Here is a 27123-nt window from a genome sequence, read left to right as displayed (position 1 = left end):
ATTAAAACATTAGTTGGCTGCACTTGTGGCTCCGCGGGCTGAAGTTTTTGTTATCAACTTTTAAGGATTTTTCAAGCAGTTGGCCGTTCATGTTCCCACTTACTTTGCCACAGCAGAGTCTGTGTTGTACATCATTTTTAATCTCCATGAGTTTAACTGTTCGTAGTTGATCGGGGCGAGGCTTTTACTGACATTAACCACTCTGAAGTCCTCTGTGGCAGCAGAACTCTGCCGAGAACAAGAAGAAAAACCGTATTAAACACAAAAAAGGGAAACGGGAACCTGATGCGCTCCAACCACGTAACACTGAAAATTTCTGATCATTTTTTTCAGCGAATGTAGTGCAAAGTTCATGCAAATGAGAAAGTTAAAGCATAGACACTACTGCCCCCTTGTGGTGAAACACTGAACATAATAATGTTCACTGGGGAAAAGCTGACCCACTCCTGTCTGAAAAGATTAAATAGGATGCATCTAAACTTGGTTATAGAAACATAATGAAATATTTCAGGACCAACATCCCTTTTTTCAATGTTTTTGAGAGCTCTCAAGAAATGTATTATCTGCACTATCATGTTTATACATAATGATGTGAAATATTTATGGCCTTAAATACAAACAGAAACCAGACTGTTTTGTCTACAAAGAAAAATAAAGTAAAGTTACCAACAAACTGGTAAAACAGTATGCTGTAAGTTCATCATTTATTAAATTGTGTGAGTAAATAAACAAAATAAACTGAAAGTGTTCTGCTTTAGTTGTTTTTTTTTTATGTCTGCCAGTATCTGCAGATTATTTTATTAAATCAAATTAATAACCAGCCAAATTTCTCCTATGCGTGATTTTACCCAGAATAATTAGTTAAAAAGATTTTTTTTTCTGGGTGTCAAAGGCAAATGAATAAGAATGTGTTTCACTGAAGATTCTGCTTGGCTGGATTATCACCGTCTGAACTTCATCCACCAAATACATGGAACTGAAGTAACTTTTTAGGCCCACAACCCCAGTTGTTGTGAGAAAACTAGCAATAGACAGGCCTTGCTGTAAATCACAAAGAGTAAAACATTAATTGATTATTTGTAGAAAACGTCACTGTTATGTTATGCACGGCACAGTAATACAAAATATATTATATTATATTATATTATATTATATTATATTATATTATATTCTTTGGACACAGTTGTTGAGGAAAAGCTTGGTTCTGATGCCTGAATAAAAATAAGCTAGAGCTGAAATTCAAACATTTCCTTTTTCTGAATGAGAATATTTATCACAAAAGATCATTTGCGCTTTTAAACGCCTGGATAGGATACCGGACTGCTGGATCTCCAACCGTCTGTTCTCAGATATTTCTTCTGACTTTCTCATCCTCACTGGACAAACTGCGATTTATATCTTAGTCTTTTGAGCAACAAGAAGTATGAACATCATGAAACATGCCTTTTATGTTACACAGGACTGAACCAACTCAGAGTATCAATAATTACAGATATAAGAGTTTTTTTTTTTTGGTTTTTTTTTTGAAGAAATAAGTTTTAGGAGAAATGAGATCTTAAATGGCATACCTGTTCGTTGGAGTACAATAAGAAACTGTGGTCTCCTCCACATATGATTTTTATAACTGTATATTGCTTTGAATCTGATGGAAAATAGAAACAAAAGAGAAACTTAACATTTGATAAGAGTGATTCAAATTACTAAAATAAACCAAAATTAAATCTGAAGAGTTTTTTTTTTAAAGGTTTTTCCATTTTAAAAATATATTTTCTTCCAGAAATCATTCTTTGTGAACAATGTGATATTTTTGGTTCATTTCAGAGAAGTTCAAACAGACAAAGGGAGGCTTTGTTTGTGTTCTAACAATTTCCTAAAAACGACTGGCTGTTTAGCCAACAGTTTGGAAATCTGTCTTTGTAAACAACCCATATCAGAAAAGTCAAGGTGAAAGTAAATTAGAGATGTCATCGTTTCCATTCAACCTGAATGGAAAATAAAAAAAAATTAAAAAAAAAGAAATTGTTGAATTAAATGTCTTTCCAGCTACTTTAAGGACCTTCAGAAATCCTGGAGAATTATTGATAAAAACAACTTTAGAGCTTTTGTAAAACTATCTGTTTGGAAGGAAAATACACTGCAAAGAAATTAGGAACAAATCCAGACTTACAGTCTTTGCAAAAGAAAAAGAAAAGAAGTGGATTTTCCCTCCACTTTCCTCATCGCTATGGCAACCAGCACCCGAAAGTGTTCGGTGGAGCAGTTTGTCTGAGCATAGAGACAAACCTCGTGTTTTCTCACCTCTTCTCTGCAGGTTTCCAGTCAGGAAGCTGGACTTGACGGGAAACGGGCTTCTTGAATCCCCCAAGATTCCCGTGCCCAGCTGGCCGTGGCTGTTGCAGCCGAATGCATAAACCATGCTGGACGACGGGACTAAGGCCAGAGTGTGGTGCCTGGACAAAAAAATAAAAACATCAGCTTCTATATTCAGACAAAGAAAAAGAAAACCCCTTAACAGTTGAAAAGCTTTAATGGAATGCTATTAAAACCACTTTGATTACCAACGTAAATTAATGGCGCACTAATATTACAATTTTGGCGAATATCAAAATCCAATGTTAACACATCCATACATGTAATAATAAATTACCAAGCCTGACCCTGGCCAAAGTCACAAATAACTAGATGGAAAACTACTTGTTGTTTCTGGTCAATGTTTGTTATTATTAATTTCTGCTCTGGAATCAACAATGTTTGCTTATATGTTTGTGTATCGCAAGACATCTTTAACCAATATTAACACATCATCACATGTCTTTTTTAAATGTGCTGTCCTAAACAAAAGTAGAAATCTGTAAAAGCTTAATAAGTCATAAGGAGATAACTCACCAACTTCAAAAAAAAATCTAAAGTTTAATTTTCTTTGGCTACAGTGTTCTATAGTAAAGTTTTATTGTGAGACATCTGTTATTTTGTAATAAGGGGAAACATAGGTATCATTTGAATATTCAAAATAATTTTAAAAATCCTAAAAAAGGTTTAATTTTTTAAACCTTTTTAAAAGGTTTAAAAAGGTTTTAAGGTTTTATTTGTTTATTTATAAAACAAATAAATTTGTTTTTAAAACAAATAAAAATGGTTTTATTTTTTGTGCAGATGTACAAACGTTAATTCAGAACTGACGGTGTAAAGCCCAGCCTGGAGCCCAGCCTGGAGCCCAGCCTGGAGCCCAGCCTGGAGCCCAGCCTGGAGCCCAGCCTGGAGCCCAGCTTGGAGCCCAGCCTGGAGCCCAGCTTGGAGCCCAGCTTGGAGCCCAGCTTGGAGCCCAGCTTGGAGCCCAGCCTGGAGCCCAGCCTGGAGCCCAGCTTGTGCTCCAGTTCACAGCACCACCCAGAACTGTTGGATGATTCTAATCATTTATCAGTGTCAGATTTCTCTGTTGCTGATTTTTCTTGAGAAGGACACTGAGAAGTTTGGGAAACACATATAATGACAAAATAAGCTGAACAGCTTACAGTCTGGTTGTTGTGTCTGGTTGCAACAGATTTACATTCATAACTGATGAAAACCCTGAAGTGGCTTTAAAGTGACAGTACCTGCCACAGGCGATCTGGGAAACCTCAGTGCCCATCAGCTCCAGGACTCGCCTCGGTAGAAGCTCATTGTTGGTGGAGCCGTGACCCAGCTGACCCCATGAGCCGTCGCCAAACGTAAATAGGCCTCCGTCCTGCCAAGAACAGAATGAACAAAAAGAACAGAAAGAACAGATTTTTTTATTGCTGTTTGATAAACACAGAGATCCTGATCTAGACTATTTAGTCAAAGTCGGTTTCTGAGCTTTAAAGGTGGATGGATGAACAAACAGACAAACAGATTGATGGGGTGATGAATGGTTGGATGAAAGGACCAATGGATGAATGTTGGATGGACGGACAGATGGATGGATGAATGGATGAACGATTGGAAGGACGGCCAGACGGCTGGTTTAAATAATGGGGGTCAGTGAATAAAGTCTGGGAACCAAAGTATTTCATTTTTGCCATTTCTCTTTCTTCTTTTATTTGTGAAACATTTGAGTTTCTGGACATTTGAGGGATTTTCTACCTTTGTGAGGGCCGCGGTGTGCTCATCTCCACAGCAGATATAAACGACCTTCTGTGACCTCAGAAACTTGATGTGGCATGGGACGGCTCGATCTGGAGAAACAGTAGAGTTGTGAAAAGTTAGCAGACAGCAGAGAAGGAAACCAAAGGAAGAGAAATCTGATTCTCCATCTTAGCTTCAGGTCCAAAAACACTCCACTGTTTAGATCACTCTTCTCTTTTCATCAATGGCTGTTTGTAACCAGCTGATTATTACCTTGTTTGTCATTCAGTCCAAGTTGCCCTGCCCTGTTTTTGCCCCATCCGAAGACGGCTCCTGACAGGGAGAGGGCGAAACTGTGGTCTCCTCCAGCAGTTATCTGAGCCAGGGGAATCCCTGCCAGGGACTTCAGGGGATGAGGCGTCAGTTTGCTCGGCTCTCCTTTACCCAGGCCCAGCTGGCCGCTGGTGTTCTGACCCCAAGTGAACAGCTGCCCATCTGATGAGGAAAACATGATTTTATCAATGTAAACATTAAGGCGGGACTTTAACGCATTCATTTTGATTAATTAATGACATGGAAAGATATAAATGTTCCAGCCGGAACGTTTTTGTTTGCGTGTTTCTGGTACTCCAGGAAATCTGACGCACAAGCGACATCTGCTAACAGCAGCGATGGACGACAAAGCCGCTTCGCTTGGCCCACTGGGAGTTCATTTCTGCTTCTAAAAACAATCTGACTGGATGCTGGAAAAGGCTATTACTGTGTTCAGGTGGTGCTAACAAGAGTTAGCCGAGTGAAGCAACTCAAGCCTAAAAGAGCATCGTTGGAAATATTATGTGTTGTTATCATTCTTACATGTGTATAGATTATTGATCTTACCATAGCATCTTATATTACTATAGATTTTAGAAGTGTTGGCCTCTCACTGCCTGTGTTAAAACTTTTGACTGCTGTGTTGAAGACTTTCTCAGACTGATAACATCCCTCCGCCTGTAGGAGAAATCGCTCCCAAGGGAAGAGACGAGATGACCTTGTGTGTGTGGAACTTGTTGATCTTTTCTGTCTATCGCTCCCTTCTCTGAAAATAAAAGACGAGCTCTAACTGAAGGTTTTCAAACGCGCGGTGGGCAGCTCGCTGGAGCGGCCCGCTGTGTCTTCTCCTGTCATGAAAGCTTGGTTTGAAAACTCACATAAGTTGTCTGTGGTTCTTTTTATGTAGGTTCATAAAATACCTACCATATGTCTTATTAAATTATTAAATGATTTAGCAGTAGAACGAGTTTTTGAATTAAAAATGCTGCTTATTTTGTCAATATAGGGCTTAGATTAAAATGTGATTAATTGCAATTAATGAATTACACAATCTGCAATAAATTCAATTAAATTTTTTTATCAAGTCCTACCAGTAGAAAACATTAAAAAAGTTAATTTATACAGTTATGGTGCAAGAAAACATATACTCTACCTTCTAGAGTATCATAAAAATAATGTAGCTTTTACTAGTTTCTAAACTTATTGTCCAAAAACACCAAATATCAAACTTTTTCATTCCTGAACAAGTTCAGGAATTAACTTGTTCAAGCTCCCATCACATTTATGCTAAGGCCTGGGCTTAGACTAGGCCATTACCAAAATGTTAATTCTTGTCTTTTTCAGCCATTTTGTTGTGGATTTGCTGTGTTTTGACAACTTAATCTGTTTTTGCTGATATGCTGTGTTTGGTTTTCTGGTCAAATTCAAATCCCAACATTAAACCATGCCAATGGTTTAATGTCTCTCTTTGTCGATGATAACCCTCAATAATTTGGAAATTACTCTTGACATTTGGGCAAATGTGCTAAAATAAATTTGGGAAGGAATTTGACTACTAGCAGTAGGAATATGCAGGTTTTGCTGCTATGGAGACACATTTTTTCCCACCTCTAGAAAGTGCGATGCAGTGCTGGTTCCCACACATCACTTGGGAGATGCTGTGGTCACAAAGCCTTTTGACCAACCTGGAACAAACAAGGACAAAAATACAATTCATACCTTTTGCTTCATATCTTTTTTTTAAGAGTGAGAATAAACACAGTCAGTAAAACAATGCAACACTAACAGTAGGGGTGTTAAAAGATGAAATAACTCAAAACCCAAATCAATAAAAAGGCACAAATAAAACAGTAGCAAATTAGAAATTTCCAAATGAAGGAGGAATTGTTCAACTCTATAACCAGTGTTCACATTATTGTTGTTATTTGCACAGTTTTATTGTCGCTTATCAATAAAATCTCTTTTAAAGCACAAATACACTTGCAACGTTTTTTTTTTTTTAATTATCCTACTAATTTGCACATTTCTTTGGATTGAAATGTTATTTTTAATAACTAAACAGTATTTCATGTTTAAATTTTGCCTTTTTTGTACAGTATGCGATTCTAAATTATGATTTTTATACATTTATCTTTGTGTGGATCTACATGCTGTTACACCAGAATGTCCCCACTAAGGGACAATGAACAGATGTTTCTGTTCTACTCTTTGTGTTCTTTACAAGACACGTTCTATCAAATGGAAAGATTTAAACTGTACATTTGAGCAGCTCAAAATTTGTTTTTGTTTTTTTTTTAAAGATTTTCAATATTAAACAACAAAATCATTAAGTTAATGTACATTTCCGTGATTACAGCTAAAATCCAGAAACCAGACCCAAAACCAGGGTGAGGTGTTGAACTCGGACCTGAACTTTCAGAGACACATAAAGACAGTTACAAAGTCAGTTTATAAGTCACTGAACAGTTTAGCCAGCACCACAATGCTGCTGTATCAACCTCTCAGACCACTCAGGTCTTCTGCTTCTGGTTCTGCTCTGCATCCCCAGAACAAAACACGGAGAACCAGCATTCAGCTTGTATGCAATACAAATCTAGAACAAACTTACAGAAAACTGGTCAGAGTTGGTTTTGAACCTTCATAAAAGAAACATTGACCAATCATCAAATCATTGACGGTTTTGGTGACGGCACTCATCAAAGTCTAATGTTTGTTCCTGGTTTTCTCAATCATTGGCTGAATGGGCTTTTTATGACTTTATGTTTTTATGATGGAAGGCACGATGAACTGCCATGTTGATGAAATGTTCTATAAAATAAACTTGATTGATTGAGTGATTGATTGATTTTTGTTTTGCAGAAGCTTCAGTCTGTGACCGATGTGCCACCCGGTCACCTCGGGATTCGAACGGCCGCCTCCACTGTCCCCAGGCCAAGCTGCCCGCCTTCTCCGGCTCCCCATGCGAACACCTGGCCCTGCTCATTGATGGCCATCGAATGCGCCCGGCCACACGACACCATCGTTATCTTCTGGGTATCCAGAGCCCCAACCAGCTCTGCGGGGAGAACAGAGTCTCATCAGACTACAAGCAACCTGCCGTCACGGTCTGGGCACTACTTATATGATTACATTCTTGAATTGTGGTTTAATTTTTTGAATTCAGTAATAAAAAAAATTTAAAAAGCAAAATATTCCTAATTAGCGTTTGCCAACATTGACTTAAAATTTTATCTATCTTATCAGTTATTGTGAGAACAGTAAAAATGATTTAATATTTCTTTTTTAGGTAACTGCACGGCTGTGACTGCATGACAGCCATGCAGTCACAGCAATGCAGCAGTCAGCTCCTCTGCCTTCTCCCAGCGCAATCTAGAAACAGTCAGTCAGAGCCAGGAGACGGGTCTGAGCGCTGTCAATCATGCTCATGTGCGTTACGACTAAAGCTAGCTAGCATAGCCACCAATGACAACAGATAAATGGTTTTCCTGGAACGGTAAGTTGTTTCTCCACGATTACCACGTTTAGCAACGTGTTCACCACGTTGATTGACAGCGCTAAGACCAGCCTTCTGACTGATTTGTTGCTTTTGAATGGGAGCGGTGAATTTCTTCAGATGATCTCCTCCACCTAGCTCAGAGAGGAGGTGGAGGAGATCAATCTTTTTACAGATTATCTGTTTATATTATGATTTCACAACATGGTGAGTGTTAACAAATATTTAAAAGATTAAGTTTTTTATAAAAGCTACATTCTGCAGCTTTAAAGAAACTCAAGAACTGTGAAATCAGCAGTCCTGTTAAACCTCTTCAGTGTAAACAAGGAATTACAAAAGTTAAAAAGACAAAAATTTAACACTATAAATTCCAAACAGTTCCTTTTAAAGTCTTTGGAAAATGTAGAAGTACTACATCTCTCCATTTGAACTTGAAGAACAGTATATAAACATGCTAAATCCTCCCAAACAAACCAAAACGTTCAGCCTGTCCTGCAGCCTTTCTGGGCTCCCTCATAAACCCAACCCATGTGAGGAATTTAGAAATCCTGCTGCTAGAAGATTGTTCTATAAAATCTATGATAGATGCATTTAAACTGTTCCAGAGCGTTGCTATTCACTCAGAAGTAGAAGCAGGAAGTTCAGGAAATGAGAAGAAAAGCAGAGCCGATAATTACAAGCAGTTACTCTTTGTTTCCTGTGTCGTTTTCAGCTGCAGACTTTAACAAAGAAACTTAGCAGAAATGGATGAATCCTAAATATGCAACAGCTTCTGATGTTCAAAAAGAAATTCTGTATAAATTATAATAATGTACTACTATTATAATACAGCCTACCACTCCAGTTTCTGCTTTAGATAGGAAAGCTTTCACTAACAGGCTCTCAAACATGCCTGTACAAATGGTGCCTCAGGGTTCCTTCACAGTTTTCAAGGAAATTTCCAAACTTTCTCAGCAGTTTGCAGCACTAACTAAAGTTTACTGTGAATTTGGGTGTGGCTTTAAATACACCTACATTCCCAGGGGGAAAATCATATGTGAAAGAAAGAATTTGTTTTTAGTTCACACCACATACTTTCATCCATAACTAGCCATAGTTGTCCACAAATTCTGCAGGACAAAAAGTTGTCCCGGAAGTTATTGTGATAAACGATAATATTGTTGTTTTGAGACCATTTTCATGTAATATGATGATTATAGCATAGTAATGCAAGTACACCGTCTCAAGCTTTAACTCCTAATGAACGTTTAACACTGGAGCTGGAAGACATTTTAAATATGGAAAAATAAACAAAACAACTGAAACAACAAATAAAGTGAATTATGAAGTCTCTGTAAACAAAACTGTCCTTCAAAAAAAAGACTAGTTGAGACCAAACTGAAGACTTGGGTCATCCAGGCTTTGGTAGAAATAAAGAGAAAAACAGAAAACTAGTAACTCGCGCAAATAGAGATTAATGAGCTTGTTTTAATTTATTATGCAATTAACTGGTTTACAGTTTATTGTGACAGGCCCATGAATAAATAAAAATCTTTGCTTCTTTCCATGTTTCCCCGCATTCTTCAGTTGGCTTTGCTGCCTCTCCACAGTGTCGCTCTGCAGGATGATGCAGCTTAAAGCACTGAAGCTGCAGAACAAAAGCTTACCTGGGGATGTCCCATCTCTGTTGTGGCCCAGCTGTCCACAGCAGTTGGAGCCACACGTGTAAACGCTGCCGTCGTGCAGCAGGAACAGCGTGTGCTGCCCTCCGCATGCGACCTCCTTCAGTCCCCGCCCGCTGAACACATGGCAGCTCCTGGGCTCAAACGCGGGGTTCCTCTCCGCGCCGATGCCCAGCTGCCCATCCCTGGCGTTCCCCCAGCACAGCATGCTGATGAAAGGAGAGGAAATGAGCAGCAGTCTGAAGAGGCGGAGAGAGTGAGGGCCAGATGGAGGGAGACGATTCTGTTCAAGCCCCAGATCAGCCCCGCTTTCTCCTCTTCATGTAAACTCTAACCCTGGGAAAACAGCAGGAACGAGTCATCATCTTCAGTGGGATATCGCCTGCTAGTTAATGACGGCTCTTCAGTTAGAAAGCAGGGATTTGATTTAGGAACGCTTGTTGATAGAATAAAGCAGAAACATCAGTTTTAAATTAATGAAACCAGAATGAATTATGATTTCAACTCCATTTCTACGTTGTTACCAGATGTTTAGTTAAAAGCTGTTAATGTCATATGTTAAATTTTTGTGACTGCTTATTGTTTATTAGCAAATATTGGGGATAGAAACATCACTGCAACATACAAAATCTTACCAAGATTTACTTCTCATTTCTATTGCAAATATATAAATACACTTGAAATAAGACAAACCTAACTTACATGTAACTTTTCAGCAAGATATAGGAGCTTGTTTTTAGTCAATAATTCCCTAATAATTAAATAAGTCAATAATTCCCTAATATTGATGGTAAATTATTTCACTTATAACATAGGAAAAAATACATTGTTATTAATCAAAATATAGTGGAAATAATACTCTTTAAAGCCAATATTAAATAATTACTGACTTGAAACAAGCTTCTATGCCTTGTTGAAAAGTTACTTGTAAGACAGTTTTGTCTTGTTTCAAGTGGACTAAGATATTTGCACTAGAAATTGGACCAAAAATACTTTTAAGATATTGTGTTTTTACAGTGTACACAAAAACAGGAGTGCATCAATTGTAATTTTCTGGCAGAATACAATGTTCACATTCTTGCAGAGGTAGATAAGTATCGGCCGATTTCCCAGAATTAAGGAAATCTGGGCCAACTTCTCTGTGAAAAACAAAACAAATACTCCCAGATACTGTTTTTACTTTAATAGATTGAACTACATCAATATATATTCTCTGTGGTCTTACACATTAACTCACAAGCTGTTGGCTGCAGCTTGCAAAGCAGCCAATCCAGAAGCAGCATTTATTTTTTTGGTGCTGATTGGCTGTACTTCCAACAGTAGCTATGACTGGATGACTGAGGATGTGCTTCTGTGCTGTCCTAAGACAGTTACCACTGAAAATATATTTAGTGTTTGAGGCAGTTGTAGGAATAATTGTAGCCTTTTTGGTAAATAAAAGCACTTAAATAATTTATTACATGTTATATCTTTTGGTTTTGACTCGTTGTATACAATAAAACTTTGGTATTTTTACTCAAGATTATCATACAGTGAAAACTTGGTTTGGGAGTTTCCTAAAGCAAACAAAGTGTAGCTTTCTGCTCATATCTACTATAATTTAAGATACGAAATTGTGGATTCTGGCAGGTTTAATGGCATGAATGGTTTGTTAACTAACCAAAACAAATGCTTTATTATTTTGATATAAAGAAAATTTCTGGAGGCATTTTGGGGAACTTATCATTTTGGTAACTTATCATTGATATTATCAAAATAAACCAAAAACAGAGGCTACAGTCCCTCGCAACCGTCACGGGTTCAATTCCCTACCCATGAGCTGCATGTTCTGCACTTCCTGAAAAGCTATGTATTAAGTACCAAAAAAAATCTTTAAAAAAATTATCAAGAAAATAAATGAAAGATCAATTTCTCTGTAATTTTCACCATGATTTAAATGCTTTGATTTCAGCTTTAACTGCAGTAAAATCAATCCATAAAAAATAGCAACTGCCACTAGTTTCAGTTATATAGAAACCGTCATCGCAACATCCTCGTCCTCAAAAAACAAACCTCTCTAACATCAATCTGTCTCAGTTCATGTTTATTATCTCAGAGGATTATCACAGCACTCCGCTTGGCTAGCTGCTAACTTTAGCTCTTTATTTGTGCATTATAACCCCTCCAACTCTCAGTCATAACAGATTTTACGCAAACAAATGAATTATAAACAACTATAATGAAAACATCTGCTTATGCCCACCGATATCGCTTTATTTTAGTAGTAAAAACCAAAATAGAACCAGCTAACCAACCAGCTAACTGAGCTGCGAGCTACAGCGGAGCTGAAAACCAGCAGAAATCTTAATATCGCTTCTGTTTGAAACCTCACCTGGACGGTTGCTATGAGAGAAATAATGTTTTCTAAATCGCACAATCGCTTTTCTCACCTTGACAAATGCATGCTGAGAAAGGGGCGTTTGGCTTCTGGTGTGCAGCTCAGAAAACAAACGAGGAAGTGCTATAGCTGCTTACGTCATCGAACGCCTCAGAAGTTGGAATGATGTGATTGGTCCGCTGAACCGGAAGTTCAGGCGTTATTAAAAACTCTGAAATCTTGTGGCCTTTATATTGATTTCAATTCTGCTTTACTCAAATCCTAAAACCGTTTTATTCATCACATAGTGAGATTATATGTTGTTATATAAACCAAATATCTTCGAGAAACGATGCCTTCTGTTTTGGGACTTGGGGTCATAGTTCAGGTATTATTATTATTATTATTATTATTATTATTATTATTATTATTATTATTATTATTATTATTATTATTATTTAATGCTAATTAGCTGCTCCACGTTGTAAAAACAGGGTGGGTAATGTTTCCACAGTTACCCATCAAAGCAACAAAAATATGTCACAAATATTTTTTAATACAAGTTTACATAAAATGCTGCTTCATAAATTAGAATTTAAGCTCCAAACTATGATGGGTACTACCTGCTAAATATTACATTTATGCTCTGAATTTAAGGGGAAAAAAAGTTTGTAACACTGAAAATATATTAGCCACGAACTACTGCACTCCATATAGTATGAATATTGCACACAATAATACTGCCATGACTATATTTACAATATATTTTGCAGCACACCCCATATCAGTAGAAGCAGTTGGGGCTTAGCTACGTCCCCCCAATAGGTATTAGGATTATCAGTCCAACAGTGTGCAACAGATTTAGGATCCGTATGGGTCCCACTTTTTACCCAAAGTCTTCTCTCACTCAACATACTGTGGATATAAAATGCCACATTCTGCAGAAAGTTTTCAAAGCAGAGGGATGTCAGTGTGAAGAGGAATCAGTCAGGAGGCGGGTACAAAAGACAATTAGATGTACAATAGAAAATAGTGAAGATAATTATAAAGTATGGGACAACAGAGCAGGATTTTGCTTCAAAGTAGAAGAAAACAGAAAGAGGGCAAGAGGTCTGCAGCAACAAAAACACACAGCAATGTCTGGAAAGTGCTGACTGTATATTACAAAAGTTTCCTATTGACACCTTAACCTGTGAAGTAGGATGTCATGACATGATACTAGTAAATATGATTACAAATAAGTGTTGGAACGTAGACCAACCAGTAAACCAATAGTCAAGCTCTCTCTTCACTACAACAGACCACTACATCACTGCAGACATCCCTGTGCTCCCTATATACAGTGACTGTGTTACTGTCACCCAGGACTGCCTTACAGTACCAACAAATGAGCCACTTTAGTTCAGAATAGACATTTCTTAAAGTAATGCACTTAAATCACATTTTAAATATATCAAAATGTTTTCAGAATGAGATTATGTTACTGCAGTAGAAGATGACTTCTACAGATTTTAACACATTTTAACTGACAGGTTCCAAGAAATTTGAGGAACTTGACAAAAAGTCTCAAAGCCACAGGGCAGTTTTGCGTAGTAAAACGAAAATGCACAAACAGGTTTGGTTTGGTTTGGTTTGGTTTAACCTTAAATTCCTGCAGGGTAAAAGGAGAACTAAAGTAAGCAGTCAACTCTCAAATTACATAAAAGGTATTTAGGCAGTTCTGGATAGTAAATACAGGGAGCTGGTCCACATTGGGACTGCTAACAAACTCAAAATAAAGTCAGGTAAATGGAGATACATACAAAGGACAGCCTTTTGCTGTCACATAAACTTAATTATTTATTCATTCGTGGTACAAAGCCCCATTTTTTGACTGTCTGCAACATACAACAGACGCTGCATTTTGATTTGTGGATGGCCGTTGCAGTTATAACTTGTTGGACCAATCGAAAGCGCTGTTTGCGGGGCGTGAAACGAACTAAAAGCTGATTGGCGCGGTCACATCAGAGAGGCCTTGTTTGATAATACCTAGAAGAGGGCGGAGGACGTTTTTCACTCTGTTTTCATTCAGTCGCGCTTTTGGAAATAAACACAGGGATTCGACTCTACACTTCTATTTTTAAATAAATCCAAGGTATGACTTTTTAATACACAACATGAGACTTTAAGTAGTGATGTTAGTGTGTTTTATATAAACTGCGTATCTCAAGCTAAAGTTAGCCACTTAGCTTGTTCGCTAAGCTAGCTAACGCCTAAGACTGAAAATGACAGATTTTCTTTTATTGACGCGTCTCACTATTTTAGTTCATTTTGTTTGCTGCTTTATTAAAGGTATCATAATTTTATCAAAGGCATGAAATAATACTATTACGTAGTAATCACTAAACATTTAAACTGTAAATAATAGCAGCTAGCGAAATAACGTAGTTAGCTTCTGATTCAGCACAGAGGTATTTATGGAATTTCCACTCTGGTTGAAAAGCTAAAATATCTAAAATGTTAAAACTTGGATTCAACAATTCCACTTACGGAAGGTTAATTGGAAAAACGTTTATGTTTCGCGATGCTTTTGTTCTCTTTGCGAAAGCTAAAACAAAGTAGAGATTTCATAACATGTTCATAACGTATACATATTCGTACGTAAAACTAATCATTCGATTAGTTTTTATTAATCTTAAGTGGAGCTTGTCCAGTTTAGAGTTATCTGGCTACATTATATGGTAAAGTACAGCTAAAAACATCGTATTTGACAACAGTTTGTCATATCTCTATGTTATTGCATCATTTAGAGGCGTTCATTTCTGGATTACAAGTGTTGAATTTCAGTTTAGACCATTTAATTTGCATGCGGAAATGTTTTCCCATTATTATTAAGAGTCTTTCTTGTGTTAATTGTAATCATTGTAACTAAACTCAGATATAAATGTAAAAGAACTCATGTTCATCGTTCACATTATGTAGTACACTCTAATACTACAAATTGTGATAAAGTGGAGGTGCAACTTGCCCTGCCTCAGTGTACAGGAATTTGAGAAATGATCTGATAAAAATTAAGACCCATAGAATGGTACTGTTTAATCATTTCCTGTCAGTTAACACATTCATATCAGGAGTTTTTACTTTACAAAGTATTGTTTTTTTTCTGCTCCACTGGTTGCTTTGGGTTAAAGGAGTTGCTGAATGTATATTTCAAATTTACACAAGCAAGCATACTTTCTGGAAAAGTAAATAACCTTATATCAACATCAGTTCATAATTTTTACCTCTGGCTGCTGCTCCGGTCATTTAAAGTTCTTGGGATTTTCTGGAAATGTTTTGCATTGAGTCAATTATTTACCTTTTCATTGCTCTCAGGCATGTATTTGTGTTTTCTTTAACCATGCTTTCATTCCCATATTTTACTCTGGTTTTGCTCCAGATAGTAAAAACAAGATTGTTGAGTTTCCATCTGTAGCAGAAGTAGTGTTTTGGATAAGATCTTGTTTTTTGTGTGTGTCTTGTTTTTGTAGAGATGCACCAATTCACTTTTTTTCACTTCTGATACTGATATAAATATCTGAGGTTTAGTATTATCCAACTCCGATCTGATGCAGAAAAACTGAGCTGATTACACTTGAAATGTTTCTTTTTTTTAAACACAGACATATATGTACTGAAATACAAGTTTGTTTGATAACTCTGCACCAGTAAAGCACACTTCTATCCACCTATCTATCTATTTTACATGGACAAACATGTAAAAACAACTTCAACTTGTTCAGTCAGTGATTGGTGCAACTGTATTGTTTTTTTTAAAGATCTGCTCATTTGTGACTTGACAGATTTTATATATTTGTATTTTCCTAAGTTGGTAACAAAGTGTCCACATGCTACATCTTTCAATAACTTTGCAAGATGAAACTGTTTTGTGTTTTTTTTAATTGTGCAAAATGTTATACCGATGTTATAAACATTTCATTTAAATCGCAGCCCTAACAGATTTTTACGTCCTTTTCATTCCTGTTTCTCTTCAGTTTTTGAACACTGTGAACACCTCCGCCCCCGCTCCTCCCTCTGCGAGTGTCTTCAGGGTGATGTCAGCTTCCTGCCTTGTGCGCCTGGTCAGGTGCAGCGGTTCTAACATCAGTCGTAGTGGTTTGCTACAGAAGACTTTCGATCCGCGGCCCTTTCAGCTTGATAGCCACAAAACAGTGTTCCCATTGTTCTGCAGACAACTTTATGGACCTTCTGGGAGGCGATACAGCAACACGCGCTTCGATCCAGACAGCAGCGGCCGCCTTACGACCTGGGACTCCTTTGGGATTTGGGATGATCGCATCGACGAGCCCATCATGCTCCCCCCTAGCATTCGCTATGGCAAACCCATTCCCAAAGTTAGCCTGTCTAAGGTAGGGTGTGCATCCCTGATCGGCCAACGCAAGGAGAATGAGGACCGGTTCCAGGTCTCCCAGATGAACGAAAACACCCTGTACTTCGCTGTGTTTGACGGCCACGGCGGCTCAGAAGCAGCCGACTTCTGCGAAAAATACATGAAGAAATTCATCCAGTAAGGGAGTCGCATATATAGACACGTTTCATGTTATAGTCTACATCTGGAAATATTCGCACATGCACACAACGCTGGAGGGCAAAAAGATGATTCTTTTACCGGCCATTCATAGCTGCGGTGCCTCGGTAGAACAACCCCGTTAACTAAATGAAACCTGGAGATACAGGTATTATTAATTTGGTACAATGAGCCACAGCAAAGAGATAATAGCAAAACATTGAAGAACATTTCAAAACCACTCATATTCTTCTGTTCTCTCATTCTTTTTGTCGGCTACGCTACACACAAACCTGTTGCCATAGCAACTGACAACAACGCCATTATATGTATCAGGATTCAACACCAAAAAACATGCAAAGAACAGAACATTCAGTCCATTACATTGTTACGTTTTTAAGCTTGATGTTTATTTTGAGATTACTAATAAGTGATGGCTGTGGTAGATTAGCCAGCGCTGCTCTTAGCTAATCTAACGTGGCGGTGGGTGATTAACTGATTTAAACACCTACTCTGCTGATGATCTCTCAGAGTTGGTGTGTATGTTTATTTTTTAACTGAACTGAAACACACCAAATTCCACCGCACATCTAAATGTTACAGTTCTCATAGTCAAGCTAGCATAACTGTCCTACTTCCCTCTTCTTTGCTTTTTTTTTTTTTTTAAATTAAACCTTTTTCATGACCTTGTTATCTAGTTGTGGTAGTGTTGATAATCAGTCGCAAAGCACTGCGTCCCTTTTTACTTTACATGTCAGGCGTACATTTAAGATTTAGCACATTATATTCATAACAGCTAAAACCAACGGGAGTCATCGTCAGTGAGCAGTTTTTTGCCCTCCAGCAGGGAGATGCAGGTGGGATTTCACTCTGCAACGTGTCTATAGTTTTACACACAAATGTCATTGGAAATAATCGAGGAATTTAAATTTTTGGTCATAGTATTTCTAATCTTTTTTCAGGGACGTTCTGGCAGAAGATGACAATCTGGAATCAGCTTTAAGGAAAGCTTTCCTAGAAGTAGACAAAGCTTTGGCAAAGCACTTGCACTTCTGTCCAAATGGTAGGTACTGTTATTTGAATATTCCTTTAAGTATTTCTTGTACACTGTATTAAAACACATGTATCGATTTTTAAACATGGATTGTGCTTTTTTTCCTCCTCCTGTTTTTAAACCAAATGTACTTATCCTACATAGGTGATGAGGTTTTAGATCTTAGTTAGAGGTCTTTCTTTCCTAATTTTTATTAAATAACAAACAAGCTATTAAAAGAGGGAAATGTGCAAACTTTAGTAGATATGAAATAGTTCAAATATGCATATAGGCAGCAACTTAAAGGAAAATCTAGGCAGCTAAATTGATGTACATTAAAAATGTTGATCTAATTAGCTTTATAAGTAATTATTATATGTTAAATCTATTGCTGCAGTCACTAGATAACATTTTAAAGATTTTGAAAAGTGAGAATTTTAAAGTAGTTTGTACTTTCTATCAACACAAACTGTTTGCCAAACTTTGTGGAAATTTTGTTTAAAATAAATTTTTATGTTCTCTTAAAGTATCTGTTTGTCAGGATTAGTTGGTATTCATCCGATAAAAAGGCACTAATATAACGCTGAAACGTTGCCACTTGATTTCTGGGTAGAACAGAAAAAATTAAGGTTTTTTTTTTTATTATTTTAAACGCAAAATGTAAATTTGTTTGAACAGTTTTGGTTTAAATACTGCTCTCAGTATGTTTTTCTTTCATTAAATTGTCTTTTTCGAGTCTGTATACTCCAGTTAACAATTGAATCAATTACTAAATTAGTTGACGATTATTTCAATTAGCAGTTCACCGTGATTAAAACAAATGAGGAGATTTAAAAATATGGGTTGCACCAAAAAGCATCCAATATGATTGAATAGCTACAGTTTCCAAAGCTGCAGCTGAGCCGATCATAGACTGGTCTACAGATCAAAATATTGTGTGATCAGAAGGATGAAGCTCGGCCCAAAATCATGAACAAGATGGTGATCCGTGATAAAGTGGTAAACAACAGCTAACTGATAACTTTTAAAACGTATTTTATCATTAAAGCTGCCGCATGAAACTGTCATCATGTCAGTAACAATATGAAACAGATAATCTGTGAAAAAAATCCATCTGCTCCGTCTTCTCACCGTGCTAGCTAGAAACAAGCAGAGCTAGGAGGCAAATCTTAGCGCTGTCAATCATTCTGGTGTACGTGTCGCTCTTCCACTGTTGCCTCTTTCTGATAGCAGAATCTGTAGTGAATGCGATTGCTAGCTAGCATTCACTAACTAGCATGATCAGTGCCGTTTATCTACTAATGATGGCGGATAAATGGTTTTTCTGTAATAATAAATAGTTTTTCCCGCCATTCATACATTTAGCAGCACGAACACAGGTGCGATTGACAGCGCTAAGACCCACCTCCCGGCTCTGATTGGTTGTTTTTGGTGCATTTCTCCAGATAGCAATAGTAGCTTATGGAGGAGAGTTTTTTCCCCAGATTATCTGTCTCTCATTATACTGACACGAGATGGTGACTGTTTAAAAAAACAAACAAACAGCAGCTTTGAGATATATTTTAAACTTTTCACATTTTCTGGATGTTGGTTTACTTTTCTTTCTGGAAAAGAAAAACCAAACAATTGTTTTTAAGTTTTACCAGACTTTATTTTGTTTTGTCTTCTTGTAAGACTTTATTTCTTTTTAATGTACACAGTATCAAAACTCTGTGTAAAACTAACTAAACTATTTTTACCAGATTTTTTTTTTCCAATCTGTTAAATAATCCAGTGCAAAAAACAACAAACTTTCTCTTAAAACACCAAATTACACATTTGCTGCTTGAAGTTAGTTTTTGTCAGTTACTATTCAGTTCGAGAGAGAGATTATGTCTTACAGTGAAAGCTAGTAAACGTGTTATGTGGCCTGATTTGGGCCACGCTGTGTGAAATGTCCCAATATGCCTGTGTGTGTGTGTGCATGTTATCTACGGCAGCTGCTGACCCAGCTCAGAGCTGGAGGCCCTTGGTACCAGTGTGGATGACGAGAGGATAGATATTGAAGGAGAGTCCAGCGGGTCCTAAATCCTGGACTACTGGAAGGTTCCCTATCTTTCTCTAAATCCTCTTTCTTTTTCTTCTCTTACCAAGTGTATGCTTCCTGTGAGACAATGCATCTGTTTGACCAGCTGTACGACATGTTCAGTAGCTCATTAGTGAAAAACCTTCAATAGATGCAGCATGTTTAACACACAGCGCACTCCACACTTAAAGACACTGCTGGTAAAATCATGCAGGAGCAAAATATAAGCTGGTAGTGCAGAAGTTTTACCTCATTTTCATCTGAAAATCTAAATTTTTTAAATAAATTGATGATGTCACGCTTTACCAACAAGGGTTTTTTTAATTAATTGGAAGCGTTTGTGGTTAAAATTCTCTGTTCTGTAACATTTGCACAATGTGAATCGATGAGCAAAAGACTTTCATGACCAAAAGAAACATGAAAATAAGCTAAACAAACAAACTGACACCCAGATTTAGAAAGTTTCCTCCTAATTGGACTGAAGAAAAAAACAGCTTTGGGCAGGTTAAAATTCAGACAGCTTTTCAAAACATTTGGTGGGTTTTAATTAAAATTTTATTAGATTAGTTGTCATTGTGTGGCAGAAAAAAAGCTCAAAACCTGTACATTTTCACAAAATGATGTGTCCCTTTACTCATTTTGATAGATAATTTTAAAATGTCTAGTCTGTCGAACGTGACATCATCACTGATTAACAGTCATTAGATAGAAAAATGTATTCATACACACATATATATATATATATATATATATATATATATATATATATATATATATATATATATGTATATATGTATGTATACTTGTTATAGAAAGAATTCACCTTCTTGAATGTTTTACCCTTTTTACTTTACAAATCAGTTGTAATCAAGTAAATGTGACTTTTTTTGACAGCCCCCACCTCTGACTTTAAGGGTCTGAATATTTATATAATCAATAATTTTATGTTAAATATTTTTATTTAATTGTCATTATTTGGTAGAAATTAGTTTTCTATTTGACATTAAAGGGATTATGTTTTTTGTATTTTATTCGATCAAAAAAGCCACATTTTATTGATTGTGATTAATCTGCAAAAGCAGTCACAATCAGAAGAAAGTTTACTATAAAGTATCAGTCAGGAGATGGACATAAAAAATATCTACCGATATCTACTAATTATTCATTTTGAAGGGCTGAATATTTACACAATCATTTATTTTATGTTATTTTTAATTTCACTGTCATTATTTGGTAGAAATTAGTTTTCACTTTGACATTAAATGGATATTTTTGTATTTTATTCAGTCAAAAAAGCCAAATTTTGTTGATCATGACTGATTTGCACAAGCAATAAAGGAGTAAAACATCCAAGAGGGGATAACACTGGAATGGAAAAGTTATGTGAGTTTTGGAAATTAAATTAAAGGTCGAATCTCTATATATTTTCCACTGTATCTGTATCACCTTATTGTTGTTCTGGTAGGGAAATTTGTGAGAAACATTAAAAAACAATTGGCATATAGGTAAACGGGTAAGAGAAAATAGATTTAAATTAAATTTAAAATGCGACTACTTTGTGATGGCTTTAAGTTGTTTCAGTAAAAGATTAATTTATTTGTACTTGAATTTATTTTACCAGGGGTGCCGGTAACTGTGGAGGACGCTGTGAGATATTGTTATTTAGCAGATTAAAATAGTTTTCCCTTAAGGAATTAGACATCACTGATGTTTGTTTGCACTTTTTTTGTTTTTCAGATTAAATACCTATAAAAGGAGTTGATATGTACCCTTTTATACTTACTAATAATTGAAGAATTACTGCAGAAAGCAGACATTTTAGGTTAGCTTGTTTGTTATTATACAAGCCTGGACTCATAATAAATATGTTGTGTGCCATTTGTTTTTAAGGTTTATTTTTGCTATGACTCCGGATCTCAACGTTGTGCTGCAGCAGTTCTACCTGCATGTGTGACTTACATCCTGTGTTTACTGTGTAAACTGTAGTTTTTGCTCTGAGTCTAAAACAACCTCAGCCCGTTTGTTTACGTTCTGCTCTGTGGATGTGCGACACGCCATGTGACCGTTGACCTTCTGTGTGTTTCTGAATCGGGTCGTTCTGCCTCCGACGGTTCCTGCTTTGTCTTTTAGGGCCGGGAACGAACGCGGGAACCACCGCCACTGTGGCGCTGCTGAGGGACGGCATCGAGCTGGTGGTAGCCAGCGTGGGGGACAGTCGTGCCATGTTGTGCCGCAAAGGCAAGGCTCTTAAGCTGACTGTTGACCACACACCTGAGAGAAGGGACGAGAAGGAGAGGTAAGCCTTGCTGGATGATGGATTATCCCAGACGTCAATGCGATGCACGATAATATTTGTTGTTTTGAGACTATATTTGAGTAATATAATGGAAATAATGCAAGAACACATTCTCAAACATCAATTAACTTTAAATTCTGATGAACAGTTAACACTGGAATTGGAAGACATGTCAGTTATCCAAAATAAATAAAACATCAAATCATGTTCGATACTTCTATGCAATAAGTCACATATGGAGCAAAATTAACTATAAAGTCTCTGTCAATAAAATAGCTTAAAAAATGGGTAACTGGCACCAAAGCAACAGACTGGAAACCTTTTGTCATCCAGTTTTTGGCAGAAAGAGCTGCCATGATGGCTTTCGTTTTGGGTGAATTACCGATCTTTTCTACGACCACAATGATCTGAGAGACAAATGAGTTTAACAATAGTAAATCACTGTTGCCAACTTTGCTATTTTTAATGCTATGCTTAGTAGAGACCTTGTTTGTTTACGCCAGGATAAAGAAAAGCGGGGGCTTCATCACCTGGAACAGCCTGGGGCAGCCAAACGTCAACGGCCGGCTGGCGATGACACGCAGCATCGGAGACTTTGACCTGAAGAAGATGGGAGTCATTGCTGAACCAGAAACCAAAAGAGTCACAGTACGTTTAAAACCAGAGTTTGTTGAAACCAGAACACAAGTTTATTCGACCCGTTTTCTTTCACATATAGTCGTGTTGCAGCATGACGTTGCCCAGCTCCTTCTGGTGGATTATAAACTGCTCACGGACGATGACGACCACTGATTTTGGCTAGCAAGTTGTCAACGTGACATGCTAAATATTAAATGTATGCGTGATATATTAACACAAAAGGGAAGCAGAGCTTTACTACTAATCATCAACACTGCAATAACTAGATCACAAGGTCAGGAAAAAGTTTTAATTAAAAAAAAAAAGCACACGATTCAAGTAGATCAGCTATGCTAGCTTGACTTTGACAAATGTGACACGTAGATGTGATGTGGAATGCGTTGTGTTTCGGTTCAGTGAAAGAAATATACATAAGTTGACCCACACAAACTTTCTGACATATTGTCAGTAGGGCAGGTGTTTAAATTAGCTAATCAATCACCCACTGCTGTGTTCAGACAATCACTTATCAATAATCACAAAGTAAACATCAAGCCTGAAAACATAAAACTGTAACCGACTGAATGTTCTGTTCTTCGTGCGGGAAATGTTTGAGTGTCAAATCCTGACACATTAGGAGAGCTGCTTTTAGTCAGTTGCTACGGCAACAAGTCTGTGTGTAGCGTAGCCGACTGAAAGAGCAAGAAAACAGAAGAATTCAAGTGGTTTTGATTTTTCAACGTCTTTTCTGTGTTATTGTTCCCTTTGCTCTCTGATCCACTGAATTAATCATACCTACATCTCTAGATTTGATTTAACAGAATTATTTTATCTTGATGGTTTGTAACAGAATCGTCTTTTTGCACATGCATAATACTGGAGGGCATAATAAAATTTCCAGATGTGAACATAAATATGCAGCATGTCTATAGATAACGACCAGTTGACCTTTCCGTTTTCTGCAGCTGCATCATGTCCATGACTCCTTTCTGGCTCTGACCACGGACGGCATCAACTTCATCATGAACAGCCAGGAGATCTGCAACGTCATCAACCAGTGTCACGACCCCAAAGAGGCGGCGCAGAGAATATCTGACCAGGTGAGAAATAAATTCAAATCCTCCTGAATGGTTTCGCATTTTATCTGCAAGCTTTAGGATGTTTTATTAGGATTTTATGTAATCGACAAACACAGAGCTGAAAATAACGTAGAAGTGAGGCAACAGAAAGTGTGTAAATGCAACTCGGAGCACGTTTGAAGGAAAAAAGTTTTTAATTAGGGCTGAATTACATCTATAATCAAACTCTAGTTTATTTGTCTTGAGAGTCCAGTTCGTTTGGGGAGGTTTGAATTCGCAATCGGACCAAAAACGTAAACTCTGGTCCACCTACAAACCCATTTCTGGGTTGAGTTGAAGTGAACTCTGCGGCGGTTCGAATCCAAACGTTTCACATCTAGTGGACCGATCGTCCAAAAGCAGGAAGTGGACTACAGCGCAGGGAATTCTGGGTAAATAAAACAAACAAAAAAAACATGCTAGGCTAACGCTAGAGGGGGAAAAGGCTCCTGGTCTTTTGCTAAAGATAAAGAGAAATCAATAATATGCTGCGACTCGAATACTTTATTAAACCCAAAGGGTAATTAAACGTTGTAACTCATATTAATTCAAATTCTTGTAGATTGTAGATGGTGATGCTGTTGGCAGGAAGGATCTGCTGTAGCAGACTGTACTACAGCAAATTTGAAGAAGCCTCTGACTACAGTTCACAAACAGGATTGTCGGTGATTTGCTTGATTTTATGTGAAATCCTTCTTTGCATTTTTAACTATTACATTTGGAAATGGATAAAAACTAAGGAATAAAAAAAAATAAAATGGCTGCCAAAAACAACAACAATGGTCTGAAGCTGGAATTCCTTTCTAATATTTCAAATATGCTCTATGGGGAAAAACAGCTATGAATACTGAATTATGACTAGATGGAGTTCTGTTTATTTATTTATTTTTAATTATTTTTATATATTTTATTTATCTGCATCATCAACACTTGTATATATGTAAATGGATTTATAATCACAGATTTTCAGTATTTTTTTTCCAGTTCGTTGCTAAATTCATGTTGTATAAATTAAGTAAATTTCAGTAATTTTTCTAATGAAAACTTTAAAGGAGACCTTTGGTATATGACTTGCAAAAGCAGCAGTTACAATTTGTTTCTTATTTAATCTCTGTTCTCGTCTGTGTCAGGCTCTGCAGTACGGTACGGAGGACAACAGCACAATCATCGTGGTGCCTTTCGGCGCCTGGGGGAGACACAAGAGTTCAGACGTCAGTTTCTCCTTCAGCAGGAGCTTCGTATCCAGCGGCCGCTGGGCGTAGCCTGACGCCGCCCGCCACGGCGAGCTGCTTCCTGCAGACTTCGCCAACATGTGCAATACAGGCTGTGCTCCCTGGATGAACACAGAGTGCAGTTTGTCCTGATGTTGTTTAGAGCAGCTTGATGTGCAGCTCCCATGGAAACCGGGGCTGCGAGTTCATGATGTGCACTAGATATGAAGTAACCCCTTGTTATATAAGGTTTTGTACACAAGTAATGCAGCAATGTTGTGGTGCTAAAAACAATGAAATATTTGAACGACGGGAAGAAAGTCATCAGCAAATTTGTAGTTACAATGGACTCTAAAACGTGGGAAAGTCCAGCACTTAAACTTTGATGCTTGATAATCAGTGGAATAAATTCTAACTAACTTATAAACACTTGAAAGGAAAGATTTAACAATATAACATCTTGTCCATCAGTTCGCTAAGTGTCTCGTTTTAAACAAGGAGACTCGTAAACTTCATACACAAAACGGTTTCTACAACCTTAAACCTGCAATTAACCACCTTCTGGAGCTTTAAAGTATAATTTTTGTGTTTTAATCCAAATTTCTAACTTAAAACGACTTGGAGCTAATAACCACCAGCAGCAAAACACCAAACCTTGCCAACTTAATTTAAATAGTTTCCAAAGCAAATATCTTAGTACACGTAAAATAAGATAAATCTAACTTACAAGTAACTTTTCAGCAAAAAATAGGAGCCTTTTTAAGTCGATAATTCCTTAATATTGATGAAAAAGTAACAGTTCCACTTTTTGATTATTTTACTGAGCACAATATATTTTTCCCATGAGTGGAATAATCTGCCAGAGGAACCAGCACTTCTTCATCAATATTAATAATTATTGTCTAAATTTAAATAGTTTTTATAAATTATAAATTTCTTATAAATCTTATAAATTGCTGAAAAGTTACTTGTAAATTAGTTTTATTTCTTCCAAGAATATTAAGACATTTGCACTAGAAACTAGACAAAAAATACTTCATAAGAGTTTTTGTTCTTGCAGTGTGTTGATACTGTTTGAAAGTATGAAAGCAACATCTCTGCAATAAATTGGGATGCATTAATTAAAACAAACCAGCAAAAAAAAAAACAATGCTTGTTATATTCCTTCTCAGGAATATAACATTTTTTTTAAAAAAACATGAATAAAATATGCTGCAAAAATCAAAGTTTAAAATCTGACTAAACACAAATAAGTCCCATTTCTTCTAGTCTTCATTTTGAGCCGATCAAAGTTAAATCGTCTGATTTTGATGATCATCTGATCGGTTGTTGGCTCCTGAACAAGCGCTGGCACCAGTTTAACCAGTTTGATGAGTTAAAAAAAACTCCCGTCGATTAAAAGTTCACATTTCTTAAAATTTCCTCCAGTCCAACTTGAAGAATGTGCTGAGAAGGCTTTGTAGTTTCAATCCTCCTTAAATATTTGCAGAACAATAAGAAGATTTTGCTTGTTTTTGCTGTTAAAATCTGTAAGTTTAGGTTAGTTTTTAAGGGTCCAACTTCTAATTTTACCCTTTTAAGGATTTTATCGACAAATTCACCTGACCTGTCCACTAACAACTTCAAATATTCACATTTTAATGACATTTGTGTCACCAGTGCTGAAAACATCACTTAGCACAATCCTGGAGATTTTATTTGGAGAAAATTAAAAGTTGCTGCACATTTCTACAAATATGTGTTTAGGGTACAGGAATATATAGTTTCTGTGTTTTGTAAATAGTTATATTTATGTACCTCTGTAAGACTGATCATATATATCATATCTTATGATCAAATATATTAAATAAATGTGTCATATTTATCTTGGATCCCACATATCTGAATATTTCACCTGCGCAGGTTCTATTTTGGAACAAAATGGCCGTTCAGCTGGGAGAAAGCTGCATAATGAAACCAGCTGCACTAATTAATTAGTCAGTAGAAGACTTGAACTGAAACAGTTGGATCATTTGAACGCTTTTCTTCATGTTGTTTGTGAGCAGGATGTCTGTAAATACTGTCTTTACATGATGAGGCTGTGATTTGTTGTTAAATATGTGATTTATTATATTTCCAGTAACCTCCACCCACAGCCTTGAGTTGTCTCCTGCAGTGTGTTCAGTGTTTTACTGTCTGGTATTAAACCCTGAGTAGATTCCTCATCATAACTGGGACCTAAATGTGGCGCATCAACGACACCGTGACTGTGATTGTTTTGTTTTACCTTTTTTTAATCATTATTATTTTTGCTCCAAACTGCTTGTCAATCATTAAATAAACGAAATTTAA

The 27123-nt window shown here is 36.8% G+C and overlaps 2 protein-coding genes across 5 annotated transcripts in view; one reads left to right on the top strand and one right to left on the bottom strand.

Annotated features, from left to right (window-relative positions):
- The window catches only part of herc3 (HECT and RLD domain containing E3 ubiquitin protein ligase 3), a 29591-nt gene extending 17524 nt beyond the window's left edge, over window positions 1-12067 (bottom strand). For 2 of the 3 annotated variants that reach the window (XM_007561957.2, XM_007561958.2), the window contains exons 1-10: window positions 11979-12067; window positions 9535-9885; window positions 7291-7450; window positions 6004-6080; window positions 4357-4578; window positions 4102-4193; window positions 3594-3724; window positions 2299-2450; window positions 1569-1642; window positions 104-228 (exon numbers count right to left, since the gene is read on the bottom strand). In XM_007561957.2, the coding sequence (XP_007562019.1) occupies window positions 104-228; window positions 1569-1642; window positions 2299-2450; window positions 3594-3724; window positions 4102-4193; window positions 4357-4578; window positions 6004-6080; window positions 7291-7450; window positions 9535-9757 (1256 nt within the window). In that variant the 5' untranslated portion in view covers window positions 9758-9885; window positions 11979-12067. Of the gene's footprint in view, window positions 1-103; window positions 229-1568; window positions 1643-2298; window positions 2451-3593; window positions 3725-4101; window positions 4194-4356; window positions 4579-6003; window positions 6081-7290; window positions 7451-9534; window positions 9886-11920 lie in introns of all 3 variants that reach the window. The other variant, XM_016676354.1, reaches the window with a different exon arrangement.
- Window positions 12068-13916: 1849 nt separating this feature from the next.
- Window positions 13917-25103, top strand: ppm1kb (protein phosphatase, Mg2+/Mn2+ dependent 1Kb). Of its 2 annotated transcripts, none has more exons than XM_007561956.2 (7): window positions 13917-14039; window positions 15919-16451; window positions 17414-17514; window positions 21680-21845; window positions 22349-22493; window positions 23429-23563; window positions 24712-25103. In XM_007561956.2, exons 2-7 carry the CDS (start codon window positions 15979-15981, stop codon window positions 24841-24843), a joined length of 1152 nt encoding a protein of 383 aa, XP_007562018.1. In that variant the 5' UTR covers window positions 13917-14039; window positions 15919-15978; the 3' UTR covers window positions 24844-25103. The 2 variants fall into 2 exon arrangements, with proteins under 2 accessions (XP_007562018.1, XP_016531838.1); XM_016676352.1 differs by lacking the exon at window positions 13917-14039 and adding an exon at window positions 14094-14256.
- Window positions 25104-27123: the final 2020 nt, after the last annotated feature.

The sequence above is a fragment of the Poecilia formosa genome, unplaced genomic scaffold (assembly GCF_000485575.1).
Source record: "Poecilia formosa unplaced genomic scaffold, Poecilia_formosa-5.1.2 Scaffold132, whole genome shotgun sequence".
Lineage (NCBI taxonomy): Eukaryota > Metazoa > Chordata > Actinopteri > Cyprinodontiformes > Poeciliidae > Poecilia > Poecilia formosa.
Note: the sequence above shows the minus strand (reverse complement) of the source record. Positions and strands in the feature narration are given on the sequence as shown.